The 26,207-nt window shown below is 36.9% G+C and overlaps 2 protein-coding genes and 3 non-coding genes across 8 annotated transcripts in view; 3 read left to right on the top strand and 2 right to left on the bottom strand.

Annotated features, from left to right (window-relative positions):
* Positions 1-7,912: 7,912 nt before the first annotated feature.
* LOC106079073 (toll-like receptor 4) lies at positions 7,913-12,613 on the bottom strand. Its single transcript, XM_056014888.1, has 2 exons — positions 12,386-12,613; positions 7,913-11,160 (listed from the first exon to the last, which is right to left on the bottom strand). Exons 1-2 carry the CDS (start codon positions 12,528-12,530, stop codon positions 8,546-8,548), a joined length of 2,760 nt encoding a protein of 919 aa, XP_055870863.1. The 5' UTR covers positions 12,531-12,613; the 3' UTR covers positions 7,913-8,545.
* A 4,530-nt stretch (positions 12,614-17,143) lies between these two features.
* On the top strand, positions 17,144-17,215 carry Trnad-guc (transfer RNA aspartic acid (anticodon GUC)). Its single transcript has one exon. It is a non-coding gene; the product is annotated as a tRNA-Asp (tRNA).
* A 2,023-nt stretch (positions 17,216-19,238) lies between these two features.
* Trnad-guc (transfer RNA aspartic acid (anticodon GUC)) lies at positions 19,239-19,310 on the top strand. Its single transcript has one exon. It is a non-coding gene; the product is annotated as a tRNA-Asp (tRNA).
* A 1,154-nt stretch (positions 19,311-20,464) lies between these two features.
* Positions 20,465-20,536, top strand: Trnad-guc (transfer RNA aspartic acid (anticodon GUC)). The gene has a single exon. It is a non-coding gene; the product is annotated as a tRNA-Asp (tRNA).
* Positions 20,537-22,537: 2,001 nt separating this feature from the next.
* Positions 22,538-26,207, bottom strand: part of LOC106078763 (uncharacterized) — a 33,020-nt gene continuing 29,350 nt past the window's right edge. For all 4 annotated transcript variants that reach the window (XM_056015988.1, XM_056015987.1, XM_056015990.1 and 1 more), the window contains 2 exons: positions 25,602-25,871; positions 22,538-24,029 (listed from right to left, as the gene is read on the bottom strand). In XM_056015988.1, the coding sequence (XP_055871963.1) occupies positions 23,404-24,029; positions 25,602-25,871 (896 nt within the window). In that variant the 3' untranslated portion in view covers positions 22,538-23,403. The remainder of the gene's footprint in view (positions 24,030-25,601; positions 25,872-26,207) is intronic.

Genomic DNA, 26,207 nt, shown 5'->3' with positions numbered 1-26,207 from the left:
GTTACAAAGACAGTAAGTGTGAAAACAAAAAATCAAAATCGGCTCCCAAAATGGTCCACCAAGGCATCTAGAAAGACAGGTACCGGTATCAATATTTTCAGAAACAACAGAATGAAATTCTATCAAAGACAAATGACAGAGAAGGTTGACAGATCTTGTGTGGTACCCAAGCGGTCCAGCAGACCAAAGGATAGGTGAATGTGGAGTTACATGGAAACCTGGCCTAACTGATGTCTTATAATATATCTAATTGTTTTGTAAAGGGTCAATCTCTTATTCAAATCAACACAAAAAAAAAAAAAACAAACTTTTCGTAATTTTTTTTCCCCTTTAGTTATGTCATGGTTGTGTATTTTATAGCATGCATCCAGCGCTGCAGTTCTCGCGGTAATATAAAAAACTACTTATTAATTGTTGTTTTAAATTATTTCCAACTTATATACATAGTAAATAGATTTTTTCTCTTTAAAAAAAGTAAACATTTTTTTAGTGTAAATGTACTAGTTAGTATGAAATGCAAGTGTAAAAAAAATTAAAAAACCATTTGCTATAATGTGATGAAAATATGGTAAATAGTATTGTCCTCTACTATGAGCCTCCCGTGTTTGTTACAATTAATAGTGAATAGTTGTAAAAGTGGTGTATTTTTATGAAAAAAAACTACTTATGCCCGTGAAATCGGTCATGTCATTGAAATACAGTGACATCAATAGCTCGGTAAAATACGTTGATTTTGAAAGTTTACTCTTGAATTTTCTCTTCTTAGTAATTAGTGGCAGGCTCATTATAATGCCCGCACAATCGTGTAAAGCAAGATAACTGTAACAACAGCCCAAGGTCCAGCAGCAGTATTAAAAAAAAATGTTTTCTTGTTATTACAGTAATTACACTTAATCGGCGGGGGAAATGGACCCACTATCATATTGATGTACCCGGGTCCACAAGTGCCCTGCTGTGCTGCTGAATCAGATGTAAGCAATTTTTTTTTTTTAGGAAAGTCATATTTATTTCCTACAACTCGTGAGTTTAGATATTTGATCCAGCCCTATTCCACGTAGAAGAAAAGTTTCAACTAGATTGTTAAACAAAATTTTACAATGAGGGCACGATGGTTTAGGAAAGTTTCAGCATTTACTTCTTGCAAAGATGTACTAATTACTAAACGAATCAGTTTGGTTGTTATCAAATGCTAAATGATGACTATTTATATGAGTTTCTGAATCAGATTTTTCTTTTACATCTAGTACAAAGCTTTTACTAAAAGTTGACAAAGTAGTGCTTGCCTTTCCTACAAATCTAAACCATTAGGGCTACATCTGATTTGGACGAAGAGTTTAAATGTATTGAAGAGGAATAGTAGATCGTGAGAAATGTCGAAATCAAGATAAGTATGACTGACTAAAATAATTTACTGCGGCAAAAAGATTAAAGTGTGTTGACAGTATGACTTAGACAACTCCTCGGTAGTATAGTGGTAAGTATCCCCGCCTGTCACGCGGGAGACCGGGGAGGCATTCCCCGCCGGGGAGGCATTGTTTTTACATTCCTGGTCATGAAATGTCTCTCAAAACACAAAATCAGGGTTAAATAGATAATTTCTGTTTTTTTTTTTTTTTTTTTAGGCTATAAGAGTCACACGCGTTACTGACGATGTTGTAGGAATCTTATAGCGTATTTTATTTCGGGCTCACGCAGAGCGTATGCCTGTTAAATACGGCAGTGAATACAGTCCAGCATCACATGATGCCATCGTCCATCAAACTTAAAATACAAGAACTTCTTCAATATGAAAACTAAATAGGCATTTCTTTTTAAACGAAATTAAAAGAATAGGTAGGCCTTTTATTACCCGAACCTAAACCTAGCTTTAATTAAATATATTTGTATTCAAGTCTTCAAAAGCCCTGGGCCTTTATTAGAGTAGGGCCAATATAACTCAGTGGCTCGTCTTCTTATCTTATCTTATATAATACAGACGTTACTTCAACAAAAGAAGATGATTACGTCCTACGCGTCATGCATTTAGTCATGCATATTAACCAATGACTTAAATTCTGCCAAGTCACTGGTTTTCCTGGCTAGCTCAGGCAACCCATTCCATGCTCTAATAGCACTAGGGAAGAAGGAGTATTTGTACAAATTTGTCCTAGCATATGGGACGAGGAATGTGCCTTTATCTTTGTGTCTTTCAGAGTATTTTATTAAATTTTGTTTTTGTATTTGAAGATTATGGTTCAGTGTTTTATGTATGATTGCTACTTTACTTTTGAGCCTTCTGTCCTGAAGGCTTTCTAAATTTAGTGATTTTACTAAAGGTGTTACTCTAGTCAAATGTGAATATTCGTTTGTTATGAATCTCACTGCTCTATTTTGTGTCTGTTCCAGTTTCTTAATGTTTTCTTGAGTTGAGGGGTCCCAAACGGAGGATGCATATTCTATTATTGGCCTAACCAAGGTTAAGTAACATTTTAGTTTTATGTTCTTATTTGATTTATAGAAATTTCTTTTAATAAATCCTAATGCTTTGTTTGATTTTTTTGTAGTTTCATCAATATGTGGATTCCATGATAGTTTTTCATTTATTATAACACCTAGGTATTTTGCGTTTTTAGTCTGTGATACTGGTTTGCCATGAATAAGATAAGTGGAATTAATTTGTTTTAGTTTTTTTGTTACTCTTAACAACTGACATTTTTCTGGGTGGAAAGACATGCTCCAATTTGATTCCCATTTCTGTAATTCATCTAATTCTCTTTGTAAAATATCTGTGTCTTGTGTTGTTTTTATTGTTCTATATATAATGCAATCGTCTGCAAATAATCTGACTTTTGTTCCTGAACTAATGCAATTTGGTAAATCATTTATGTAAATTAAAAATAGTAGTGGACCCAAGACTGTACCTTGAGGTACACCTGAGTTTACTGTTATCGGTGTTGATTTAGAGCCATTTATTATTACAGTTTGTTCTCTCCCTATCAGAAAGTCTTTAATCCACTGATGCAGTGAACCATTAATGCCGAAATATTTTAATTTTTTAAGCAAACTATGGTGGTGAACTTTGTCAAAAGCCTTAGAAAAATCTAGTAAGATAGCATCTATTTGTTCACTATTATCTAAACCTTTTGAAAAATCATCAATTAGTCCTATTAGTTGTGTTTCACATGATCTATATTTCCTAAAGCCATGTTGGTATGGTGTGAGGACATTATGTTTGTCTAAGTGGTTTATGATGTTGCTACATATTATGTGTTCTAGGATTTTACATGTGATGCTGGTAAGTGATACTGGTCTGTAGTTCCCTGGGTCAGATTTTTCTCCTTTTTTAAATAGGGGGGTGACATTAGCTTCTTTCCAGTCCTTTGGTACTCTGCCCTGGTTAAGTGAAGCCTGAAAGAGTATTTTGAACACTGGGGCTAGCTCATTACTTAGTTCTTTGAGTAATCTAGCTGGAATACCATCAGGTCCAGAAGCTTTATTTGGTTTGGTGTTGGCTAATAGTTTTTGAATTCCATTTTCTTGTACTACTATATCTTCTATGTTGTCTACTTGTTTCAAATTCAGTAATATGTCTTTGTCTCCTGGGGCTGAGAATGCTGATGCAAAGTATTTGTTTAGAATGTTTGCTTTAGTTTCATTATCATTATGTATTATGTTATGTTCATCTTTTAATGGCGCTACGCCTGTTGTTTCCATTTTCTTAGACTTAATGTATGACCATAGGTTTTTGTTGTTATCTTTAGATATTACATTGTTTATGTATTCACTCTGCAACTGTCTGCTTACTTTTTGGGTTAAGTGTTTAATTTTTATATACTTTTTGTAAACTCTTTCTGCATTAGTTTCTTTAAATTTTCTATAGAGGTTTTCCTTCTGTTTACAAAGCTTCTTTAGTCTATTATTAAACCAGCATTTATTTATTTTGTTTGATGTGTATTTAGTTGGTATATGATTTTCTATTATGCTTTTAAGATGGTTTTTAATGAAATTCCAGAGGTCATCGACTGGTTGGTTAATGACTTTTTCTAATAAGAATGTTTGTTGAAAGTTTAGTGCAGCTTGGTGTAGTTGTGTTAGGTTACATTTATTCCAGAGTAAGATTTTTCTTTTGGGTTTTGTATTGGCTACTGCTTTTATCTGACTGTGTATTTTTATGATCTCATGGTCTGATAGACCAGGGATAATTTCATAATCAACTACTAATCCAGGTCTGTTGGTTAAGAAGAGATCTAATGTGTTGTTTAATCTAGTTGGCTTTTTAATGATTTGATCTAAACTTAGGTTGTGTAAAGTTTCTATGAAAAGCTCATTTATGTCCTTAAGGTTTTGGTGTTTATCTATGGTTAGTGTTTTCCAATATATATCAGGTAGGTTGAAATCACCCATAATCCAAAAAACTGCATTTTTATTTGTCTCTTTAAGTGTAGTAATCTGATTACATAGTTCCTGCATGTATTCTAAACTAGAATTTGGTGGTCTGTAAATGCTGCCTATTATTAGGGATGTTGAGGTAGTATTAATTTTACAAAATGTTGATTCTACATTTTTTGAGTTAGGTAAGGTAATTTCTTCTGCTATAAGAGTGTTTTTTATTGCTAAAAGAACTCCTCCATGATTATCAGCCCTATCTTTTCTAAAAATTTCATAATTACTATTGAAAATTTCTGCATTATAAATTTCAGGATGCAGCCAAGTTTCTGTTCCTGCAATTATGTCTGGTTTCTCACATTCTAATAAAATTTCTAAGTCTGCTGTTTTGTTCCTAATGCTTTGAAAATTTATAACTAAGGTTTTAAGGTATTTTGGTATTACTTCTTTAGTAGGTTTGTTTAGTGAGGCTGTTGTATTAATTTTAGTAGATTTAGGTTTAACAGGAGTGGATCTGGCTAGTGGTTGGTGAGTTTGGTTCGGGATGGTGTTTAGGATGTTGTATGGGTTAGAAGTGTCTGCATCAAAGGAATCAAACAGTCCTGATGTAAACTGAGGTAACCCACACGGTACACAGTGCCATGATGCGTCTTTGTTGCCTAAGGCATAATACACAGGTGTATTCATATGGAGACATGATGCATGGTACCATTCATCGCAGGTGTCACATTGAATGGCTTTCTGTTTCAGGGTGCATATTTTTTTGCAGATGTTGCATCTATCTTTAGATCTAGGCCCTGGATTTGACTCTACATCTCCTGCCATTAATATTAACAGTGATAGGTATTTATTTCTGCTGTGTCTGATTGAGAACTTCCATTTGTGATGGGTAATCTTCTTTAATGTTATAGATGTGTATGTTAGGTTATTTTTGAAGTTGCATTGTTCTAAAGTGTGATGATTGATTATGACTGTTGTTTCCTTTTTAAGTTTAGTGTTGACAAAGGTAGATCTAGTTCTGTGTTCAGCTAGTGTGCATTTGGTGATTATTAGGATAAATAGCCAGAGCAATTTCATGATGACTGTTCTTGATTTTAGTTTTTAAAGGAGTCTAGTCTAAATCTAGTTTAAGGTTTACAATGCCTAAGTTAAGTCTAAATCTAAAGTGAAAGCTAGTTTACAATGACAATTAAATCAAATCAAATGGTTTATTAAATTCAAAATGTGGACCTAGACTAGATCTAGATTCTAGATCTAATTCTAGATCAATATATTTACGTGTATAACTAACTACATAGAATATTACTATTAGTTATTATTAGTAGTATTAGTAGATGATTAGTAGATCTAAAGCCTTAATTAAAGTCTAAGTCTAACACTAGACAGACTAGATCTAAAATCTAAGGATATAATAATAAATATAGACTAGATCTAGATCTAATAAATTATAAGGATTAGTGAGACAAAATAGGCCTATCTGACCATAGATGGGATAATATAATTTTAATATATGTGTGACAGAAAAAAAAAAAGATTGACTTTGGCATACGGTCGTCCTGCATACGCGAGAGGTTCAGCGTAACCGTCGAACTGTCAGGATTGTCTCTTCATTGCCACACTTGCTGTCTGCTGAACATCGCTATTTGTAGTCTGGTCTTACTATCGTATGCCTATGGTGGAGAGCAGGTAGGGCCTACTTTTGGTGTTCGAGAAACCTTAGTTGCTTCCAACATAGCGCCCAGATCTCTAATCCATACAGAAAGGGATAAGATGACACCAACTGTTTTTTTTTCTTCACCTATTGACTAGTAAAAATGTGGAAATAAGAAGCCATACCAAATGCGTTATGACTGTGGTGTAGTAGCCCCACAATGGCCTATGGTGTACAAGTGGGATCTATCTGACGGTCTGTTTTATATTTGAGGCAGTGATCTACTTGATAAATGTTCAGAGACAATGAGTTGAATAATAAATCGCTGTATTACAAAATTTGACATTGCAATCGACAGTAATGTTAAATAATTAACAAAAATAACCATCTCCTCGGTAGTATAGTGGTAAGTATCCCCGCCTGTCACGCGGGAGACCGGGGTTCGATTCCCGCCGGGGAGAATTTTTTTGTTTGTTTTAGGATTTATAAAACTTTTAAAATAAAAACAAATTAAATATAAATAAAAAACATACAATTATATCAATCCATCAATTATTTTGAATCAATCACGCCATACATTTTTTAGAAAATCTAGACTAGCAATAATAAATGTTTATGATTTTTTTACAATACCTCTACTCAACTCGTAACTTCGTGGAGATTTCTGTGTGGGCAAAACTAGGACACGGATCTCGAAAACGGCTCCAACTTTTTTCCTAGACATCTTCTTCTTATCTTATATAATACAGTTGCTGGGGTAGACTAAAAAATTTTAATGAGTTGAGATGGGATAAAGTACTTATAAAGATATACATATTTACAACAGATTTTTATGAGGTTATTAAAATTGTTACTATCTGAGTTGTGAACAGACCTTTTTTTTAAATAGGCTGCTACCTCAGTTGTGTAACTCTCAACACTTGGCTTATATAGGGGATGTAATCCTTGAGGGACTAAGGGTACAACATAGCCTTAATTGTGCCGAAGGGCCAAACATCAAGTAAACAAATGGACGGAGTTAGCTTTTCAATACAGAGGACCGAAGGAAAGTTTATAACATAACACAACGCTTGCGAAACATAGCTCCTTCAGAACATCACTCTAGCCCAGGGGTTCTTAACCTGTGGGCGCGACCCCCTGTGGGGTCGATTGACGATTAGCCAGGGGTCGCCTAAGACCATCGAAAATATAGATTGTTATTGTCTACTCTTCTATTGCTGTATGCGTGTGTTTGGCTGGGGGGGGGGGTCGCGGCAAAGTGGGGGAATGTAAAAGGGGTCGCCGAGCATAAAAGGTTGAGAACCGCTGCACTAGGCAAACATAACACATACAAAAACATGACAAACTAAATATAAGCCTAGCCAAACATAAGACTAACAAAAACATGACAAACTAAATATAAGCCCAGCCAAACATAAGACAAACAAAAACAAGACAAACTAAATATAAGCCCAGCCAAACATAACACAAACAAAAACATGACAAACTAAATATAAGCCTAGCCAAACATAACACAACAAAGCATGACAAACTAAATATAAGCCTAGCCAAACATAACACAACAAAGCATGACAAACTAAATATAAGCCCAGCCAAACATAACACAAACAAAAACATGACAAACTAAATATAAGCCAAGCCAAACATAACACAACAAAGCATGACAAACTAAATATAAGCCTAGCCAAACATAAGACTAACAAAAACATGACAAACTAAATATAAGCCAAGCCAAACATAACACAACAAAGCATGGCAAACTAAATATAAGCCTAGCCAAACATAACACAACAAAGCATGACAAACTAAATATAAGCCTAGCCAAACATAACACAACAAAGCATGACAAACTAAATATAAGCCTAGCCAAACATAACTCAACAAAGCATGACAAACTAAATATAAGCCTAGCCAAACATAACACAACAAAGCATGACAAACTAAATATAAGCCTAGCCAAACATAACACAACAAAGCATGACAAACTAAATATAAACCTAGCCAAACATAACACAAACAAAACATGACAAACACTAACTAAATATAACACAGATGATATTTAACAGACTAATTATGTCAAGTCATTTTAATTTAGAAACCAATTTATTGAAATGAGATTTCGTGAAGCATAGGGGTTATGGGGGTCAGACCCCGTCAGTACAGTACCAACAAGGATTTATAGACATAGGCTACTTAACACGATTCGATCGGAGCAGATGTAATGATGATGGATGGCAATCTTTGTATTGGAAAAGAAAATGAGTAGGCCTACTTTTAGGTATAGGGTAGTTCTATAATTGCAGCTCTTTAAATAGCATTAAATGTTATACATTCGATTAGCAGTAACTACCGTTGTATCGTTTTATAACATGTCTGATTTTATTCTTACAATGATTGTGAAATATTCGGTATCGTAGTTGTGTATTATAGTTGTGTGTTCCACATTTAAGATATTTGCCAATGACATAGGAAAGGTAGAATGGATGGAAAGAGACACCACAAACAGCATTAACTTTTATATTTGCTGTTTTATTTATCTGTCAAACGCGTCCTAAGCCATTCCCTCATTACGTAATCCACTTTCCATTCCGAAATTATTAACATATTTTCATCGTCCACGACACTAAGTAGATCATGAGGTAACAAGAGGAGATCATTCTGATGTACAAGAACCATAATCCTTGCAGGATTAGTTGGACTTTGAGCGTATATGGCCGACCTTAAGGTGAGCATCGCCCAGTCGCCGTTTAGGAAACTTGCACTGCAGACGAGTAGAATCTTCCAGCTGGAGTTCATGGCCTTGACAATGTCTGCGGCGCTGTTCAATGATGAGATAAGGTCACGGTCATTTAAAAATGTATTTAACTTCAGAGTTCCTTCAATATACTCGCGCAGATCAAAGCATGGAAATTTATATTCAATGTCGGAGTAGGCAATGTAAATATGGATTGGATAATCTGTTCTTTTAAGAAGTTTTATATTTCCAAGAATCTTTAGAAAATAAGAAACGAGGAAATGTTTGTTTCTTAGCAGGAGAAGAATAATGAAGAACCCGATGACATAAAGGCAAACAATAATAACGGCGACGCACAAAAAATATTGCCCCCAGCACTCTCTCCAAATAGAATCCAGGTCAGAATAAAACAGCGTGTACGCTTTTTCGCCATCTTTGTTTAAGCAAGTGTAATTCCTACTTTGATCGAACGTGACAGAAGTAAGGTTCAACCATTGTAAGAAACGCAAGTCACTGCAGCTGCAAGACAGAATATTTCCCCCGAGAGATAAATGAAACTGACCATTTGTAGCCACTAAATGATCAAGATCTCTGGCTATATCATCGTCTATAGTGGTTAAGGCATTAGAGCTTACGTCAAGCTCAAGAAGGTTTGGCGTGTACTGCAAATCGAAAGGGATATCTTTGAACTGATTTCCCGACAAATCCAACCACTGAAGCTTTGAATTGGGAGAAAAAGTCCCTTTGCTTAATGCATTCAAATAATTTATCGATAGGTCTAAGCGCGTCAAATTCGATAGATTTTGAAAAAGTCGTCTGCTGAACGATGAAACGAAGTCTCGATTCAGTCCAGCTTTGGAAAGTGCTAAATATTCTAAACCAGTGAACTCATCGAAAAAATCTGGGGCGAGGTTGACCATGTTGTTCCCAGACAAAGCAAGCACTTTCAAGGAAGTTAATCCGGTCACGGAGCCAACAAAGTCATGAAGGCCATTGTCTGTAAGGTCTATGTATTCAATATTTTCCCCATTCATCACTTGAATGTTCAGGTCGACAGACGTGGATTGTATCAGCCGACTTAACTGCACATAGATTAAGTTTTTGGGAACTGGGAATAGATGAGAAGGTTTAGAAATCTGTTTCGATTCGTTTCTCGATTTAACCATGTCACTATAATTGTTTCGATGATTGCTGCTTTTATTTGTTTCTAGCATATCTTTGAGTGTCGCGCTAGTTTCTTGATCTATGAGCCAGTCCACGCCGTTGATATTTGAATGTCCCTGATAAAATGAAGACCAGATACAGGGTCGAAAATCGTTGTTTATAGCAATCAATTTTAAATTAGCAAAACTGCGCACAGTAAATAGAGCAGAGCCACTCCCTTGAATCGGATTTTCTGATATCACGAGGCTGTGCAAGCATTGTTGCCAAATCTGAGTGTTTTTAAATGCATCAGGCTCAATAAAATAAATAGCATTGTCTATGAACGTGACACTCTGCACACATATAGTTAACAGATACTTCATGTCATTGTATGTCAGCTTTCCACTTTCTGCTGGATTCGACGTCGTCAAGCTCTTTGCAACAGATTCTAAATATATCTCAGACATGTTTCTGCCTTGCAATGGTTTCAGTAAGCGGAGAGTATCGTTAAAAGGGTATTGCACATGTATCATTCTAAGGCTTTTCAAACGTTGTAACGGTCCAAACACATTGTCGCTGATGTTTGAAATGTTATCCAATGTGTTCCACACCAAGTGTTCGAGGTAATTAGCATTTGAAAAAGAATTTTCATTGATGTAGTTGGAATTTGCAGTTATCTCTAGATATGTTAGATTCGTCAAAGTCTCAAACACACTCCCCAAATAAAGCGTTGCTGCTGTACTGCTTATTGATAACTTTTGCAAACTTTGGAGCGGAGCCAAAAAGTCGTACGTCTCTTTATCGTGAACATTGTTGTCGCTTTGCATCAAACCAAGTTCTTCCAAATTCCGCAGTGGCTTAAAACTATCATTAGAGATACTCGCACCATTAAACTGCAAACTGTTAAAGCTTAGGGCTAACATTTTTAAGTTTCGTAATCCATCAAACGCACGAGGCTCGATGCGTGTTAGCTTATTGTATTCAATGTTCAGTTGAGTTAGGTTTTTTAGGTGATTAAAAGTTGAGTTTTCCAACGTTGTCAACTCGTTGCTGGATAAGTTGATTACTTCGGAGTTGCTAGGGAACCAGGATGAGTTCAGTTTCGTCAAAGAAAGTCCGGAACAATCGATAATTGCATTTTTTATTCTACACGGAGAATCATCATTAGTTGTTAATTTAGATTCAACTTTCTTTTCAAAAGTGTGATTAAATTGAGAAGAAACAAAAGAAGCCTCTCTGCTCTGTTTATCTATGTTGAGAGAATTATCTGCGGAACAAATAAAAAAATTATATAGACTGTAATTAGAACATCCCTTTATAGACAGTGAATGGAATGTACTGTTGTATGATTACGTAGTGTTAAAAAAAAAGCCATTGGGCTAGGTTTTAATAATCTTCAATTCTGAAGGAACATCCAAACTTCCAAAACATGTAGGATAAATAGAGTGTTGCTAACAAATCCATAGCTACCAAGCAAAAATGATTCGTTTTAGGAAGACATTTTGAAAAAAAACAAAACAAAAAAAAAACAAAAAACGACGACACAACTCTAGGACCAGACGAGACCATTCGTAACAGGAGGTCTCAACACCGACCTGTGACGTTGCAACCTGTGGGCAGTGGAGACCAATAGCTCGTTTCCACGTCGTACAGACCTGTAACGAGTCCAACCGGCTGACACTAGTTGGGGAAAAGTAAAGGCAGTTGGTCGTTGTGGTCCCATGACGCCCTCGTTAATTGTGGGCCACGGAAACTGATGATCTGCCCAAAAGATCGCCTGGTCTGAAAAGGGAACTTTACCATTGAATAACTAATTGGTTCATTTTGTATGAATAGGTTGTGTCCCCTTAATCCGAAACATGGAAGTGGGGGAAGTAATATCTAGAAGACTTTTACCAGACAGTCAGACGGAGTGACTTGATATAAACTAGGTAAAACGTAAAGTAACCAGTGCTTTTTTTTTGTGGCGGTACGCACCGGAACCTTTTTTCAATGTGGGGGAAAATTATGACTTTTCTTGTATTTTAACGTTTATGATTAATTGATTAGTAGTTAAAAGTTAGGCAATCCATCACTATGTACCGGCACCAATTTTTTTGTTTACACAAAATAAAAAATAAAAAAAAAAGCACTGAAAGTAGCCCTATTATATAACACACTCAACCATACTTAACGTATACAAACACATAAGGTAATCAAAGACACAAAGAAAAAGAACATTCCTTGTCTCCTACGCTAGGACAAATTCGTACACCTGCTCCTTGTTCCTCAGTGCTATTAGAGCCTGAGCCTGGAAAAGTGTTGCTTGAATCAGCAGGGAAAACCAAATCTTAGAAAAGTTTAAGTTATCATGCACGTCTAGATTGGCACGTTGATACGCGTAGGACGTAATTATCTTCTGTTTAGAAGGAACATCTGCAATTTATAAGATAAGATAATAAGATACCATCAGAACATAGCATTATTGTCTTATGTATACACGTTTTTCTTACCTTTGAAGACGTCACCTTGAAAACCACCTGAATGTTCACGTGCTATGAAGCTACTAATACTGTGTCTGCTATAAAATGCCGCTAACGCTTCTGTATTGTAACTGACTAAATTAAACAGTACAAAGGTATAATAAAGTGTAGCCATTGCACTAAAAGCCAAGTACTTTTCAAGCCATGTCCTGCGATGAGGAGTTCGGGATAATTTGTAATGGACAAGTCGTCGGGAAGTGGTTCCTGTTGCGTTAGAATATATGCACTGACAAATATTTGTCAATGTCTCTAGCTCTTTGCAAGCGTATCAGATCGTATTTACTTTGGCACTCTCCTGCTAAGTAGCATTGTAAACATTTAAGTGGTTAAATAAAGGGATGAAAGGTCATATTGGCTGAATCATGGGCGTAGCCAGGGGGTGGAGGTGGGGGTTCAACCCCTTCCACCGAAATTAAATCCCTTCCCGCGGTTGGGGGGGGGGTGAAATTTTATGACTGATTTTTCGCTTTGATTATGTTTATTTTATGTGAGATTTTAATGTTTAAACATCACCTGCCCCAGCACAGCCAAGAGGAGTTTTGAGCTTAAAACCCTCTTCTTCTATAAAACAAAAAATAATACAAACGACAGTCACCATATTTCAGGAGAGTAGCCAAAGGGGATTTTGAGTTTAAAATCCCCGCCGAAATTTTTTTTTTATAAACCCCCCTCTTCAATAGAAGACTAGAGCATACATATTTTAGTTAAAAAAAAACTTTCCAGACAGTTTGAAATTAAAATCCCATCCAGAGGGTTTTGAGTTTAAAACCCCTTCAGAGGGTTTGAAGTTAAAAACCACCTCTTAATATAAATTTAAAGCAAACTACACAAAATTCTATGAGCGTTGCCAAAAGACTAACCCCCCCCCTTCCAAGATGGCTTTAAGTTTAGAACTCCCTCAAGATGGTTTTGAGTTTAAACCCCCCTTACAGATAGCTTTGAGGTTAAAACCCCCCTCTTCAATATTATTCTAAAGCAAACTACAGTCACCTAATTCTATGAGCGTAGTTAAAGGGAGTTTTAAGTTTGTTCTAAAAAAAAACCTGTAGAGATTTTTTTTTTAGTTTAAAACCCCCCAACAAATGGTTTTGACGATAAAACTTCCATTTTCGATATAAAATATAAAGCAAACTACGGTCACCAAAATTCCATGAGCGTAGTCAAGAGGGGTTACAAATTTCTAGCAGTTTTGTTCCATTAATAAAATGAAGTAAATAGCAGATTTGATTTTTGAACTGAAATTTTTTAACAACAGGACAATGCACTGTAGATACCTCAGAATATGAATTTTTTTTTGTTTTAAATGCCGAAAATAGTGCTTGGCGGCGGGGCTCGAACCCCGCTGGAGGAAGCTCTCAGCATTCCTCCAGACATCTATCTGACAAGGGGCGGAGTATCTACAGTCTCTATCCTAACTCCAGGAAGAACCTATTCTATAAACGTCTTTCGAAAGAATGAAGGGTCAGGATGTAATAAAGATTAATTACGTACACACAGACACATATTTAATAAGGCCGGGGGAGGGGGGGGGAGGAGACCATGAGCCGAATTAAGGCTTAAGCTCCCTCTCACAGTTCCTCTGTTGTTCTTATTTTTTTTAATCCTGGCGAGTTTTTATACATAGTCTTGGTTTAAATTAGAATAGACAAGTGTCGAATTACTTGTTAGAAATCACCATGGAAACGAAGCAAAACAATAAATTGATTTGTATAATGAAAGATCGTCAAATTAAATGATTCTTCTGCGTTCTCAATTTGAATGTTGGAGCGTTCAGAAATAATCAGATAACTTGTCCAGCATCAGAGTTGATCTGCGCAGTAGTTTCTTGATCAGCCAACTCTCCATAGAGTTTCTATTCTACAGGGATGTTCTGGGCTAGCTTGGGTGTATGAGTATGATGTCCAGCTAGGTAGCTCCTCGTTATGCCCCCCCCCTTTTAAAAAAACAAAATAAAACAACGAAATTACCTTTTTTTTTCGAACTAATGTATACTTATTAAAAAAGTACTGCAAATCTGAAAAAATAATTATTTAACAACAAGATATTACAAAAATCTTTCTTGCTGACAAAATTAAAATCTATTGTTTTCCAGCAATTGCCAAATTAGCAAGTCGAAATTTTTGTCCTCGCTGATTGCCATTAATTAATGATCCACTTGAGTCTGAAAAACCTTTTGCTCGCATAGAACCTCGCTTACCACAATTGTCAGAACTATAAAAATAAAGACATTATTTAGAACTGAATCATCTAGCTAACTTCTTTCTAATTAAAACTCAAGATCTCAACAGATTCTTGTTGCAGAAGTTTAAAGGCTTCTGAAGAAACTGGGACAATCCTTTGACATCTCTTTCTCTCCAGATGGAATGTATGTAGCATACAATGCGATGATTTTATTGGGAAAATTAATTCTTGTTTGATGCACCTCACCACTTGATGCCCCGTGCGGCCCACACCACTCGCACATGGCTAGGTACGGCACTGTTCTGGGGTCAGTGTCTTGTTCGGGCCTCTTGATAAAAAATGCAGCTTTGAAGGATATGTTCGGCATTCTCTGGTGACGTTTTGATTTATTTTTTTTTAAGTCTATGACGAAAGTAAGTTAATAGGTATAACTTTACTTATAACTGAAAAAAAAAATTCTTTTACATGCGTTTCACAGCTGGCTTTGAGTAATTAGACTAAATGTGGATAACTCTGGACAACGGACGTGTCAAAGTAGTCTTCAAATGGAAACTTTAAGAAGAGCTATTAAAACATGGTCAAACTGACACTATTAGGAATTCCAAATTTATTTAGACAGGTAATACTCTCTTTTTGTTTTCTTTGTCTTATCTTATAAAATACAGACGTTAATCCAAAAAAAAGAAGACGATTACGTCCTACGCGTCATGCATTTAGTCATGCAATGGGTAAACATAAGCTTCATACAAAATTGCCTTGGGGCTTAATGTGATTTAAGACATTAGACAAAGTGAGTTGGAGACACAGTGTACTATTAGAGAAGTAGTACTCATAAAATCTAAATCAACCAAAGCGGACAATGGTTGTGCCTGCGCTGGACGTGGCAAAATTTGTAGGGCTGGGTAGCCATGGGAAATACTGCAATCCTCATTAATATTCGGATACAAAGTATTACGAAGATAAGACTTATTATTAGAATTATTCTAAAAAAAAATATCCGAAAGAGTCTTTACAATGACATGACTAGGTCTACAACTTGACTAGATCTACAACTTGACTACATCTACAACTTGACTACATCTACAACTTGACTAGATCTACAACTTGACTACATCTACATCTTGACTAGATCTACAACTTGACTACATCTACATCTTGACTACATCTACAACTTGACTACATCTACAACTTGACTAGATCATCCCCTGTATGATAATTGAATCCTGGAGCAAGATCACACAGCGTGCCAATGAATGAGGTATTTACTTATGAGGTAATTTACATACGATCTAGATCTTTTACCTTCCTGCTTTAAAAAAAATGTTTTGTCAAATAACCCAGACGTAATGTGAACAATCTGCACAGTGTGTACTGTAGGCTAACTTTGGGAAATAGCTATGTCTTATAGGATGAACATTTCCTCTTTACCCCCTCTCTCTCACACACTCTCTTATTCTTTCTCTCTGTCTCTCTCTGTCTCTCACGCTTTCTCTCAGTCTCTCACGCTTTCTCTCTGTCTCTCTCTGTCTTTCACGCTTTCTCTCAGTCTCTCTCTGTCTCTCTCTATTTCACTCTTTCTCTCTGTCTCTGCCTCTCCCTCATTCTCTCTCTGTCTCTCTCTGTCTCTCCCTCACGATTTCTCTCTGTCTCTCTCTGTCTCTATCTGTCTCCCTCTCTCTGTCTCTCTGTCTCTTTCTCTCTGTCTCTCTCTGTCTCTCCCTCACGCTTTCTCTCTGTCTCTCTCTGTCTCTCTGTCTCTATCTGTCTCCCTCTCTATGTCTCACTCTTTCTCTGTCTCACTATTTCTCTCTGTCTCTCTCTGTTTCTCTATGTCTCTCTCTCTGTCTCTCTCTGTCTCACTCTTTCTCTCTGTCTCTCTAGCTTTTTTATTTTCTGTCATCATTTCTTTGATTGAGATAGTGCCTTTGAGAATCTTAATCTCATCAACTCTCCCTGTCTCTCTCTGTCAGTATATGTGTACGTCTATTTATCTGTCTGTCTGTCTGACTGCCATTGTGGTTTCAATAGTAGTTTTACTGCTAAATAAAAAAAAAAGGGGGGGGGGTCGGGGGAGGGTCTCGAAGCAAATTATTGTTTTTTCAAGGGACAAACCATCCTGTTGTATTTACACTCTCATTATAAATCAGAAGTAAATTGTTACCACTGTCCAACAAATTACATTTAAAGAAGTTTACTCATTTTCCAAGTCAGTCTTCTTGCTTGAGATATTTGTTTCTAAAATAGTTGACATGTTTCGAATGTTCCATCGGAGTTGAAGATAATTTACTTTCAAACCTCACGCAGATCGACGGGGCAGCGGGCAGGGTATGAACCCAGAAGACCGAACAACAGTCCAGCGCACACGCCACACGACCAGGCAACCATTCTTTTTCGAACATTACTTTTACCAGCCTAGTTGCAACGTCGTTTTGTAAGACCACAATGTATCGACATTATTGCATTATTATTGTTTACACTGACTACTTGATCAAACCTTATTTCAGATAAGATAAGAGGATATCTTTACACAAATGCTTAGCGAGTATCTCCTCGGTAGTATAGTGGTAAGTATCCCCGCCTGTCACGCGGGAGACCGGGGTTCGATTCCCCGCCGGGGAGAATTTTTTTTTATTAAATATTTGGATTTTAAGTATAGTGTACAGTAGACTTGAAGAAATTGAACAAACTATTAGATCGAATTCCCTTGGTTTGTGCTGTAGTGCCTGACTTAAAAAACGGTGGTAGAGGTTGTTAGCGGTTAGTGTCCGAACTCGGAAACATCGTGACGACAGTCCGAAACACAATCAAATACCTTAACACTAGTCGACCCACGGCATAGCATACGCCGTTATTATGCAGGCCCGGCCTTAGGCCACTGCAACCTATGCGAATGCATAGGACATGCGCTAATTCTATGTGTAAATTATTAATTTAAACCATTTTATAACTTTTAACAGATTTCCCGAGGCCGCCTAATTTACCAGGAGCTACTGGAAATCTCCTGAAATTGCAAAATATACGAAAAAGTCCTGGAAATCTCAGGAAATTATTAAAAATCTTTTGAAAACTCGTACAAATCTCATGAAATATATAGACAAAAATTGTCATTTGGGGGTGTCATTCAATATAGAAAACGCTAATCCTACGCGCGATAAATAAAAACGGCATTATGCCTTAGCCGTAATTGTGTAATCTGGTGAAAGAAGCTTCTCTCACCTCAAACTAATGAAGAATTACTTGAGGTCAACAATTCTCGTAGATAGATTGAAACATTTGGTAATTCTTGCTATTGAGCGTGATCTATGTAGGAAATAAAATTTTTATGATATACTGAATGACTTCGCTACACGCAAGGCTATAGGTAGTAAAGAATGAATAAAATGCAAAGACGAAGTTATTTTCTAATACAAACTCTTAAATTTCACTTATTATCCGTATCCCTACCAAAACTTGGCCCCGCGAAATTCGTATCGTATAGGGCCCTACAATGGTTGAGTCCGGCTCTGCTATTTAGTTACGGGTGAATACAGAGTAGATGACTTGTTCTCCTCCCCCCCTCTTTTTTTTCGCCGTTAAAACTACGTGGGGTAGAAATAAAAAAGAGTGATCTTTCCATGACTTCTTGGTCACAATGGTTAAGTCCTGCCCTGCTATTTTGTGACGGGTGAATACTACTTGTTCCCCACCACCTCTTTTTTTTTCGTAGGGTAACTCTAGACCGACTTGCAGAAATATAAGAGTGATCTTTCCTTTACTACTTGTCCAAACTCTTGAGCCATGAACAGAATTACCTGCCATACCTGCCTGGTCTTAACTAGTAAAAAACTAATGTTAGAATATTACTAGAACGATATAAAAATTAAATAAATAGAACGAATAATGTAGTTTTTTTTTTTAAATCAATGCATACTTGATGTTCAACTAGAATCAGATAAGTTCGGATTGGATTTGATCGTCATTAAAAATAATTAACCAGTAAAAGCCCAGTATAGGTATCGAAGCCTCGACGTCCGCGTTTTTAATACGACACTGAACTTTGCCGTTTCGAGAATTTCCGGACTTCCGGCCAACCTTTTCCTTTTATCCTTTGAAGATAGTGTCAGCTGGTTGCAGGAATTCAATTCACGTGACTAAAATGTTTTTCCTCTTTAAGATCATAGTTTGAAATGTATTTCATCGTTAGACTTTAACATTGCTCTGTTTTACCACACACGAATTAGGTCCCACCCAATTTACAGGCGTTACATAAAACACTAAGCCGTAACTTACAAAAGCAAAACCTTATAAAATACTCAGAAAGACACAAACATCAAAGCACATTTCTTATTCTATATGCCAGGACGAACTTGTACAAGCGATCTTCTTCCCTGGTTCCATTAGAATTAGAGCATGGAATGGGTTGCCCGAATAAACCAGGGAAACCAACGACTTTGCAGATTAAATAATTAAATATGTTAGTCTAGTTGGAGAGCGTTTAATTAAATAGAATATATTTACATTGGTAAATGATAGGAATAAGAAAGTGATGTAAAGTTCCGTTGAAATTAGGTTTTACGTAGAAATTGTCAGTGTTGTGATAATTCAAACCCAAAAGAATCATATAAAAGTCAAAACACGTAAAATAAGGAACTGTCTGTATCTCTCCTCGGTAGTATAGTGGTAAGTATCCCCGCCTGTCACGCGGGAGACCGGGGTTCGATTCCCCGCCGGGGAGATTATTATTTTTGATTATTTTTTTTTTTTTTTACTTTTGAATGCGTTATTTTTAAAAAGATAAGACATTTACATGTTGAGATATTCACATACATCTTCGTGTCTGTTTAGATACATCTTTTTCTATTGTCTATTTAAACACATTTCGTTATATTGTCTATTTAAACACATTTCGTTAAATTGTCTATTTAAACACATTTCGTTAAATTGTCTATTTAAACACATTTCGTTCTATTGTCTGTTTAGACACTTCTTGTTCTATTGTCTGTTTAGACACATCTTGTTCTATTGTCATCTAATGCATAAACTGTCTACACGTATTAGCCTGCTATTGATAGATCTTACTCACTGGCGTAGCTAAGAATTTGCCATCATTTGGGGGTCCGGGGGGCTTGACCACTTTTGGGACCCCTGCATTTTGCTTTATATTTAATATTTAATGTAAAAAATACTCATTTGGAGATTTTCAAATTCTCCCCCTCCTTCCCCCACCCTAGCTACGCCACTGGCCTTACTGGTTCGAAGTAAATGCAATTTTTAAAATTTATTTCATCACTGCATCACTCTTTATTTTTCCCATATATAGCTAAATTTAGTGATACTTTTTACAAGAAAATTCGCACTCCCATTGAGCGGTCGAGGGGGTGGGGGGAAGACGATCGACAACAACCCCCCCCCTCTCTCAAACCCCTGGATCCGCCAGTGTGTTCTTTGTGTACTATTTAAAAACATTTTTTATTATTATGAAAGAACCTTCCCTTTCACCTATCCCTAAAGTCTGTTGGGTCAGCACACGATCTGTAACAACGTCTTTCTCCTTCAAAATAAGATGGAACGAAATAATGAATCTAGAGGCCTAGTAGAGGCAAGGTCTAGCTAGAGGAAACATAGATCTAGATCTGAACATTTTGGAAAGTTCATGACGCTGTCAAATAATTCTTCGAAGAGTCAATAAGTAGCCGTGACAAATGGCAAAATCGGAAATCATTGGGAGTTAACACCCTTACTCTGAACTAGTACAGGTTGGGAAAAAAAGCATAACATGGGAGTGTAACAATTTTTTTATTTTAATATATAACATGAATAAAACACAACTCTTAGCTGTATAACATTTTAATATGCAACACTCATTTAACTTTGCGTTTCGAATGTATCTCCTCGGTAGTATAGTGGTAAGTATCCCCGCCTGTCACGCGGGAGACCGGGGTTCGATTCCCCGCTGGGGAGAGATATCTTTTTTTTTTTAAATTTTCTTTATAGTACAATGTCATTTCTTTGGACTGAAGGAGGCCAACAGAACGTTTTCATGTCAAGACACTTTTATATATTCATTCCCTCAACTCCGTTCGCACAACCATTCAATTATTTTATCCAGGACCGTCTTAGAAATAATTAAGGCACCCAGCCTGTAGTGAAACACTTTAAACTCCCCATTTACGTATTAAACATTTGAACGAAATCTGTTTGTCTAGCACTCTAGCTAGAGGAGATTTTATTAATGCAGTCTAGCACTCTAGCTAGTGGAGAGTTTATTAATGCAGTCTAGCACTCTAGCTAGAGGAGAGTTTATTAATGCAGTCTAGCACTCTAGCTAGAGGAGAGTTTATTAATGCAGTCTAGCACTCTAGCTAGAGGAGAGTTTATTAATGCAGTCTAGCACTCTAGCTAGAGGAGAGTTTATTAATGCAGTCTAGCACTCTAGCTAGAGGAGAGTTTATTAATGCTGTCTAGCACTCTAGCTAGAGGAGAGTTTATTAATACAGTCTAACACTCTAGCTAGAGGCGAGTTTATTAATGCAGTCTAGCACTCTAGCTAGAGGAGAGTTTATTAATGCAGTCTAGCACTCTAGCTAGTGGAGAGTTTATTAATGCAGTCTAGCACTCTAGCTAGAGGAGAGTTTATTAATGCAGTCTAGCACTCTAGCTAGAGGAGAGTTTATTAATGCAGTCTAGCACTCTAGCTAGAGGAGAGTTTATTAATGCAGTCTAGCGCTCTAGCTAGAGGAGAGTTTATTAATGCAGTCTAGCGCTCTAGCTAGAGGAGAGTTTAGCACTCTAGCTAGAGGAGAGTTTATTAATGCAGTCTAGCACTCTAGCTAGAGGAGAGTTTATTAATGCAGTTCGTATTTAGAAGAATTGAGTTGAACCGATTGATTTTCTAATCTTAATAATGCGAATCCTTGGTAAGCACCCCAAAGTCACTTGATCAGTTGGTAGAAAAAAAAAGGCGTAAAAGAATCCTGACAGACAGACAGACAGACGGAGTGAATTATTATAAGGTTTGTAAAAAACAACAACAACAGCAACCTCCATGCCTTTGTCATGTCATGTCATGTCACGATTCTAAAAATAGTTTGTCATACGTAGACCTATTGCATTGTTCTAAAAGGTACAAGTTTAAAAGGCATTAAATAACAACACAATTTGGTCTAGTCTCATTCAGTCTGTCCCTTGCTTCGTTACAACGTTGGGGCACCATCCAAGATTTGTCGACCGTCATTCTCCATTCCTCTCTGTCTTTTGCCTGAGTTAGAACCTCTTTCAATGGTAGGCCCGTCCATTCTTTCATGTTGTCCTCCCATCGCTTTATGTCTGGTACTGTTATAGTGAGGACAAACCTATTTGGTCCTGCCCATTTTATTGATTGTATGAAGTGCTGAAGTCCAAATGCTCGGTCCAAGTGTTCGTTTCTAAAAAGTTTATATGCAGGTCGCTACTGGGTTTGCGTAGTCACGTGAAACAATGCACTTTACCTTAGTCTTTGGAGTCAAAAACATTGCCATTTTATTGTTACTTACTCTGTCTGGTACAAGTTTTGCACATTTCCTATTCTCGGATGAAGGTGTAGGATTATATTTTGTCCAAGACAACACATGAATCAATAAAAAAAAAAGCAAAACATTAATTAATAGTGGTAATTAATTATATTTGTTTGATACCGAAAAAAAGAGAAATAACTCTTACAATATTGTAAGATATGTCAGTAAACGTGGAGCTATTTCCCTTAGATAAGCTTTATTTGTTTATTTGTTTTTTGCTCTTAGTGTCGTTCACTGTCATGCACAAACAACCATATGATCCTATTGTCTCCCTTGTTCCCCAATCTATCTCTCTAATTCTCTCTTCCTGTGTCTCGTTTTCTCTCTCTCTCTCTCTCTCTCTCTCTCTCTCTCTCTCTTCCTCACACCTTTCATTTATATTCCTAGACTTACTCTAGACTCTAGACTGTTTCGACTTCAATACTTTATTCAGTTTGTTCAACAAACCAAAGTCATCATATATATTAATCATTATACAATAAATACATGAATGATTATTAATCTTATTAACTACTAGTTGCAGTTCTATTCACACATATATAGAACAGTTATTGTATATGGAACATATTCTTCAAAGTAATTAGACATTTTTAATGCGTTTTATAAGAGGATTTTGCCAAAATCAAAAAGTTTACCTTTAAATAATTACTTCCATCCGCGTGGGAAACATAGCCGGCTTTAGATAATAGGAGGCCCTATGCAAAAGGAATTAGGTGCCCCATGGGAAATAGAAAATTAAAGAATAAATAAATATTTTAAAAAGTCGCAATTTATTTAAAACCTATTGTCATCTCATAGGCCACATAGACCACCAACCAGCTTCCTCCAGGCGTCTCGGTTCTTGACGAGTCTCTCCAACTGTCCCAACATCTGTTTCCATAACCTAGTGCACTCCAACAATAGCATTGGGCACAAGTCAAGCTATTTCTTCTCTAAAAAATTATTTTAGAGCTCCATGCGAGGTCCCCATCAATCGGAGGCACTTAGGCGGCTACCTAGTTTATCTATGCGTAAGTCCGGCCCTGGTGCAATCTGATATTTTAACCTATTTAGTTGTTCAAAAGAAGTGAACCAGATATACTTTATATTTTACTAATTTGTATGCTGTCTATACGATCAGCATTGAACTTGTAGCCCCTGCTTGCCGTTAGTGATGATGGCTAATCCCATCAAGCCTTGGGATTGCCCACGAAGATCGATTTAACAATTACAGTTTTCTTTATTGGTTTCTAATTTTCCCCCGTAAATATATAACACTTAAATTTACAGAATGTTTTAAGATTCGTACAATTCTTTCCACCTTTTACCCCCGGGATAATAATCTGCGAATTTGATGCTTCCAAACACATGTTTCATCCCGTCTTTGACAACAGCGCCAAAGTTTTGTTTGATGCCAATGTTCAGTGGGTGAGGTGGATCGGAATGCGGTCTTTTTAATAGAGTAAAATAGGAGAATACTGTCCCTTTGGTTTCACTCTCTTGCGGAAGTCGGTGTTTCTTTTTGTCTTTGACTTTCGATTTTTTCTTCGCGGTTTGTTCCATGGAGTCATGCAGAGCCAGAATGTAGGCCGTTTTATGGACGTTGACACCAAGCTTGGGAATTCTGACAACTTGATCGTCGTTGGGGTTTCTAGCTTTGCCAGCGACCATGCTCTTCTTGTGATTGGTGTCACCTAGGAAGGCGTCTGAAGCATTAGCCCCGACGTCAGGCTGCTGGAGTTTATTTTTATCCGATTCGTCCTCGAAGCGAACTCTTTGATTCTGTTGAGCTCCTGGAGATGTTCGATTTAGTTCGTGTTCGAACCTTTCTCTCTGTTCTCTCTGTCTTTGTCTCTCTATCCTGGAGGTGGATTTGTTCTTGATTTGGAAGCCTGACAGCTCGTCCTCAGCCTCTTCACTGCCTGAGAGGAATGAAATTTTAAAACATGACTGTTTGAAATTTGTATAATATAATTTTAATCAATCACACATAAACATGGAGAAAATGTGATCAGAAAATATTAGTTCGTTATTATTAGAAGGGTCTCAGTCTTAATTGGACAGTGGCTGAGCGGTAAAACGCTTGGCTTCTGAACCGGAGGTCCCGGGCTCGAATCCTGATGAAGGCTGGGATTTTTAATTTCGGGATCTTCAGGCGCCTACGAGTCCACCCAGCTCTAATATGTACCTGACATTAGTTGAGGAAAATTGAAGGTGGTTGGTCTTTGTGCTGGCCACTTGACACCCTCGTTAACCGAAGGCCAAAGAATCAGATGACCGTTACATCATCTACCTTATAGATTACAAGGTCTGAAAGGGGAACTGTAATTTTTTTTAGTCTTAATTAACTGAATCATCCATTCAACTTAATTTTTTTTGCCTTTGCTGCTAGTGCAATAATGTCTACTTGATTGAGGTGGCAATAAGATGAAACATTTTTTTCCACCAAATATGAGACCAGTTTAGAGAAAGAACAGTTATAAATTAAAATATCTTGGCCCAAAGGAATCCCAGTATTATGCCCAATTAGCACCTAATACAATGACCATGGAATGGGTACAGAGAAAACTGGACAGACTGCTTCTATCGAGACGAATAACAATGCTACTGATGAAGCTTGCTTGTATTTCTCACGGCTATGGCCAAATTAAGACTCACGATGGCCCTGCTGCGGGGAGGAAGAGGAAACCGTGTCTCATATTCTTTTTGACTGCCCCAGACTTGCTGATCTCCGTCTCGACAGGTTTGGGAAACTAAAAATTCTCGACCTGTACGGTGATATGTATGGCTTTGAGCCTCTCAAGTACTCACTCTAATGGTGCTTGATGATGATGGTGATGACTGATGATACCATGCGACAAAGAAATATAAAATAAAAGTTCCAAATAAACAATTTGGTACGATTAATTTGTGAAAATAATGTAAATAATAAAAACGTTGATGTAAAGCAACCTATTCACTGTAGTCGTAAAGCAACCTATTCGCTGTAGTCGTAAAGCAACCTATTTGTTGTAGTTGTAAAGCAACCTATTCACTGTAGTCGTAAAGCAACCTATTCGCTGTAGTCGTAAAGCAACCTATTTGTTGTAGTTGTAAAGCAACCTATTCGTTGTAGTTGTAAAGCAACCTATTCGTTGTAGTCGTAAAGCAACCTATTCGTTGTAGTCGTAAAGCAACCTATTCGCTGTAGTCGTAAAGCAACCTATTTGTTGTAGTTGTAAAGCAACCTGTTCGTTGTAGTCGTAAAGCAACCTATTCGCTGTAGTCGTAAAGCAACCTATTTGTTGTAGTTGTAAAGCAACCTGTTTGTTGTAGTTTTAAAGCAACCTATTCGTTGTAGTCGTAAAGCAACCTATTCGCTGTAGTCGTAAAGCAACCTATTCGCTGTAGTCGTAAAGCAACCTATTTGTTGTAGTTGTAAAGCAACCTATTTGTTGTAGTCGTAGTCATAAAGCAACCTATTAGTTGTAGTCGTAAAGCCATACTGTCCTTACCTCTGTTATTCCTGATTTCTGGGAGACGCCTCTGTCTTGTGCCGAGTCTCTTCACCGGTTTTCTGCAGTGCTGACAAAGACCCGACGCAGACACGCACCATTTCTCGTGGCCGCCTATTCTGCGGCACTCCGTGCAGGGAGTGGTAGCCTTGTCTGACCTGGCGCACGTGCACCAACTGGCAGAGCCCAGCCTCGCCATGAAATTGATTGGAGAGCTAGATCCGGAACTGCTTGGACTATTTGCACCGTCCAATTTTTTCATTGGGTTATCTTGGAGTTAAAAAAAAAAATAAAATTGGACATTGCAAAAGATAAGATAATTTTTATTGGTCCGATCAAATGGAAATTCTGTTTGACTACAATTTGACCACCTCAGCGTAACTACTGTAACAATAACAATATAGATGCAAATACGAAAAACATTCACACACGAAAAGAAAAGTACGCTACAAAAAGAAAACATAGAAACAAAAGGAAATGTATATGTACTAAGTCATTCATAATTATTTAACAAGAAATCTGTAACAGAAGGTAATCAAGATCTAGGTTTTATATTGCAATCATATATTATGAGCATTCAGTAGTGACTAAATTGTGCAATAGGCA

Source organism: Biomphalaria glabrata, chromosome 17, assembly GCF_947242115.1.
Source record: "Biomphalaria glabrata chromosome 17, xgBioGlab47.1, whole genome shotgun sequence".
In the NCBI taxonomy this organism is placed as follows: domain Eukaryota; kingdom Metazoa; phylum Mollusca; class Gastropoda; family Planorbidae; genus Biomphalaria; species Biomphalaria glabrata.
This window is presented reverse-complemented; position numbering and strand designations above follow the sequence as displayed.